Source organism: Austrofundulus limnaeus, unplaced genomic scaffold, assembly GCF_001266775.1.
Source record: "Austrofundulus limnaeus strain Quisiro unplaced genomic scaffold, Austrofundulus_limnaeus-1.0 Scaffold174, whole genome shotgun sequence".
NCBI classification, from domain to species: domain Eukaryota; kingdom Metazoa; phylum Chordata; class Actinopteri; order Cyprinodontiformes; family Rivulidae; genus Austrofundulus; species Austrofundulus limnaeus.
In genome coordinates, this window is record NW_013952576.1 from 242,784 (window position 1) to 246,341 (window position 3,558).

Sequence of the window (3,558 nt, forward strand, 5' to 3'; positions counted from 1 at the left end):
TGTAAGAGTGAGCTTAAGGTGAAATAAGCTTTTCCCACATCTCTCACACACACACACACACACACACACACACAAATGCAAACACAGCATCCACCCTCTCGCTCACACACACACAGACGCACCTGCATGCAAACAAACGATAAAACCTCATAAGTGTACAAGGAATACATTTGTCATTTTTGAAAATATGARTTAACCCCATGAGCTCTGTGTAAACATACAGTAGAATAAAGATTTGCTTTCYTTTGGAGCTCCCTGTAACATTCGGACCACCTGCCCTTTTTTTTTTCTCCGTAGCATTAACCTTGTTAAACACTTGGACTCTTTGGTTCTCTGTAACAGTCTGTTTTATCTTCGTGTGTGACTGACTGAGGGGCTCCCTCTGTCCCTTTGTGTTTCCCTCCCTCTCAGGTTAGCAGGAGGAGTACGAGGGAGTAGATTCACAGGTCCTGTCSCTCTGCTCCCACAACCTCCCCCCTCCCCCCACAAAAAATAAAATAAAAAAAGGATTGATTGTCCTTGATTTATTTACATCACAGTCAGACACAGGGGGGGGCGGGGCTTCTAGAAGTGGAAGAGCACGTTCTTGTCTCGCTCCCCTCGTTTTCTCCTCACTCTTTTTTGTGTGTTCCACCCCTCACAAGCCTGGTGTGTGGGGGAATGTTGGCCTGAGATTTGTGTGTATGCGTGTGTGTGTGAGTATGTGTATTCGAGGGGTGTTGAGAGGCTAGGATAAGTCATTGTTGCTGGGTGTTTTCCCTCCGCCGTTGAGAAGGGCCGAGGCGCTGCGGCTCTTGGTCGGCGTGCCGCTGCCCGAGCGCGAGAGTTCTGTCAGGTCATGGAGGGACGGCTCCCTGTACATGGCCACTACACACACACACAAACACACACATGAATTATTAATTCAGTTACAGAACCACTCGGGTTTGACATCATAAATGGACTGCATTTACATAAGCTTTTTCTGGTCTTATCGACCACTAGAAGCACTTTACACTTCTTCACACGTGCACAGTGAGGGAGGTTAGTCTGCAGCACAAGAGYTGTGTTTAATCTCCAATTTTCATCTGATTCATATCAGTCTAAGAGCATTACATTACAATCTCCTAAGCATTAATTGGTGTAATGTAAGAAATTAACAAGGAAAGCACCGTTTCATTAAAAAAGGATCCATTAGTAAACAGTTGCTCAGTTAGACGCTTAGCGTTTGGTTTCGACTCGTGTTTGCGTCCGTTTAATGAATTTAAATCCAATATCCACTCTCCCTCCCCGCTTTGTCTGGCTCTCCCCTTATCCCTGCGGGAAATAAATCACTCTCCGGCTAACTTTGTGCGGCTGCCGCTTTGTCCGAGTCAGGCGGGTTTTTACAGCCCTTTCATTGCCCGCTGCAGGCGTCGAGCTAAATCAGCCACGTTGCAAATCAGACAACCAGAGACTGACAAATGCTAACCYCTGTCTGCTGGGTTTCCTTTTGCTCTGGGAGGATCTGTTGCAGTCGGGGTTCATTTTCTGTTTACACATCGCCACGTTGTGGCAGAAACAACTGCTCTGGTTGATATGATGCTGCTTTTGCACTCGTTTTTCCTCGTTCCTGAACACGACAGCACGCCGTGCAGAGCGTGATTCAGAAATTCTTCAAGAGGAAAGCGTTATCTGAAAGTCACGTCATTAGGAAATAGCAAAATATCCAACAATGATCTGAGAGACGGATCATCCTTCAGCTGGTCATCAACTTTAAGCCAATTTTTTTTAGTTAATGTGTCTGTAAACTGCCTGAATGATACTGAAATATTAAGTGCTTTAACTAATGAACAAAAATGTCTTTTTGAAAAGAATCATTGCTGAATTAAAAATGAGCACAAAAGCAGTCAAATTCCTAAGACAAACATTATTTTTTCTGAGGTTCTGGAGACATGAAAAACCTACTAATCTAAAATGCAAATGTGACCATATAGTGAATAAACATGTTCAAAACGTTTCAAAACTGTTTCCATGTGAAACACTTTTATCCATGTCGATGATAAGCTGCCCACCACTATAATAATTAATGCAATGTTACATTGCATTAATTATTTTTTTTAATATTGTTTTTGTCCATGTCTAATATGCTATTGCTGGAGTTCTTCGGTGTGGGCGGGGTTTATGTGATTGGTGGAGTTTGGGATACAGGTGGAGGTTCTTGAGTGGGCGGAGTCTGGCAAAACCGACTTGTCTTGTGCTGTTAGCGCCTTCCTGTCTTGATTTATGGTTAAAATGTTAAAATATGAGTGCTTTCTCTCTGTTTCAACCAGCTGCCCCTAGCTTCTTCAAACCTCACTCAAAATAGTCAATACAACCAATCAACAACCTACGCCCACAAAAGTCAAATAGACCAATCATTTCTTGGACAAACGCCTCCCACAACAAGAACCTCCCACTTTCCCAACATTTCCCATGAATCACTGAACAAATCTGAACAAAACTTTCAGAAAGTGCTGGATGACTGATTACCTTTTACAGTCAACCAACTTGAAGAAGGCTGCCACAGCTAATCAATGTTAGCATCAAAAAGTGGACGTTATTCAGTCACTTTTACAGATACGGAGCTAAACTTTGACTTCTCAACACATCCTCAACATTTATTAAYCACTAAAGTCTACCTGTATAATAATAAAATCTTGTTTAGGCCTGTTAGGATTATAGCAGAAGCTGATATCTGCCACCTTGTCTGGTTTTCTGCTCTGACGGTTGTTTTTCACTGAATCACACTGAATCACATTAATTATCACTTTCCTCTTCTCACCTACAGTCCATGACGTCTCACTCTGACCTTTTACTTCTGTTTAGGTGTTTTTTTCTGTGCAAAAATCTAATTTTATGAACTGACTTTATACAACTTTGCCACCAGCACTCACTTATATTTCTGTCTGCTGTATTTATTTTTGTTTTGCATTTTCTTCTTGCAAGACAACACACTTCGTTTTCTGTCCCATCTGTCTCTCCCCTCTACTTTATTTTTTTTTTTAGAAACAATTAACTACAAAAATAAAAAAAGAAATCAATGTTTCATTTTCATCCGGCTCTGTTGATTTACTTTCTTGAAGGACTTTTCGAATGATTTCTGCTTCACCTGACAGTTCTCCTGTTTTGATCAGGCTCTCTGTCAATAAGCGACAGCTCATTAAGGGCCACAGAAACTCTACATGCTGCTTCCACTGAGACAGATTTCCTTTAATCTTCTAAAATCAGCTTGAGCCCATGCAGGAAAAAAAAACACATAAATTGACAGCATTCCTTGAAGAACGGCCTGGACAATAAAATGAACTTTTAATTCAGCTCTATGAGCTCTTTTGCAAGTTATAGACCATTGATCTATATTACTGGATTGGACATCGCCTATAGCCGCTGTAGCTAGCGACGCGCCGTCAAAGGAGCCATTGTTATGCATTGAGTCATGTCAACAAAATGGTGGAGTTTCATAACGGGACAGCGTCAATCTGTCACAAAAATATTCATAGCACATTCATTTCTTATCCGATTTCTATAAAATATGGCTTCAATTAAAGCTGAGAAAATTGC

General features: G+C 41.4%; 1 protein-coding gene across 1 annotated transcript; it reads right to left on the reverse strand.

Moving 5' to 3' along the window:
- Positions 1-279: 279 nt before the first annotated feature.
- Positions 280-867, reverse strand: LOC106524026 (fibroblast growth factor 13; the record flags this gene model as incomplete). The annotated part of the gene is given in 1 exon segment (XM_014017655.1): positions 280-867. A coding segment is annotated over 1 exon segment (140 nt), but the record flags the coding sequence as incomplete, so codon positions are not given.
- Between the last annotated feature and the right edge of the window lie 2,691 nt (positions 868-3,558).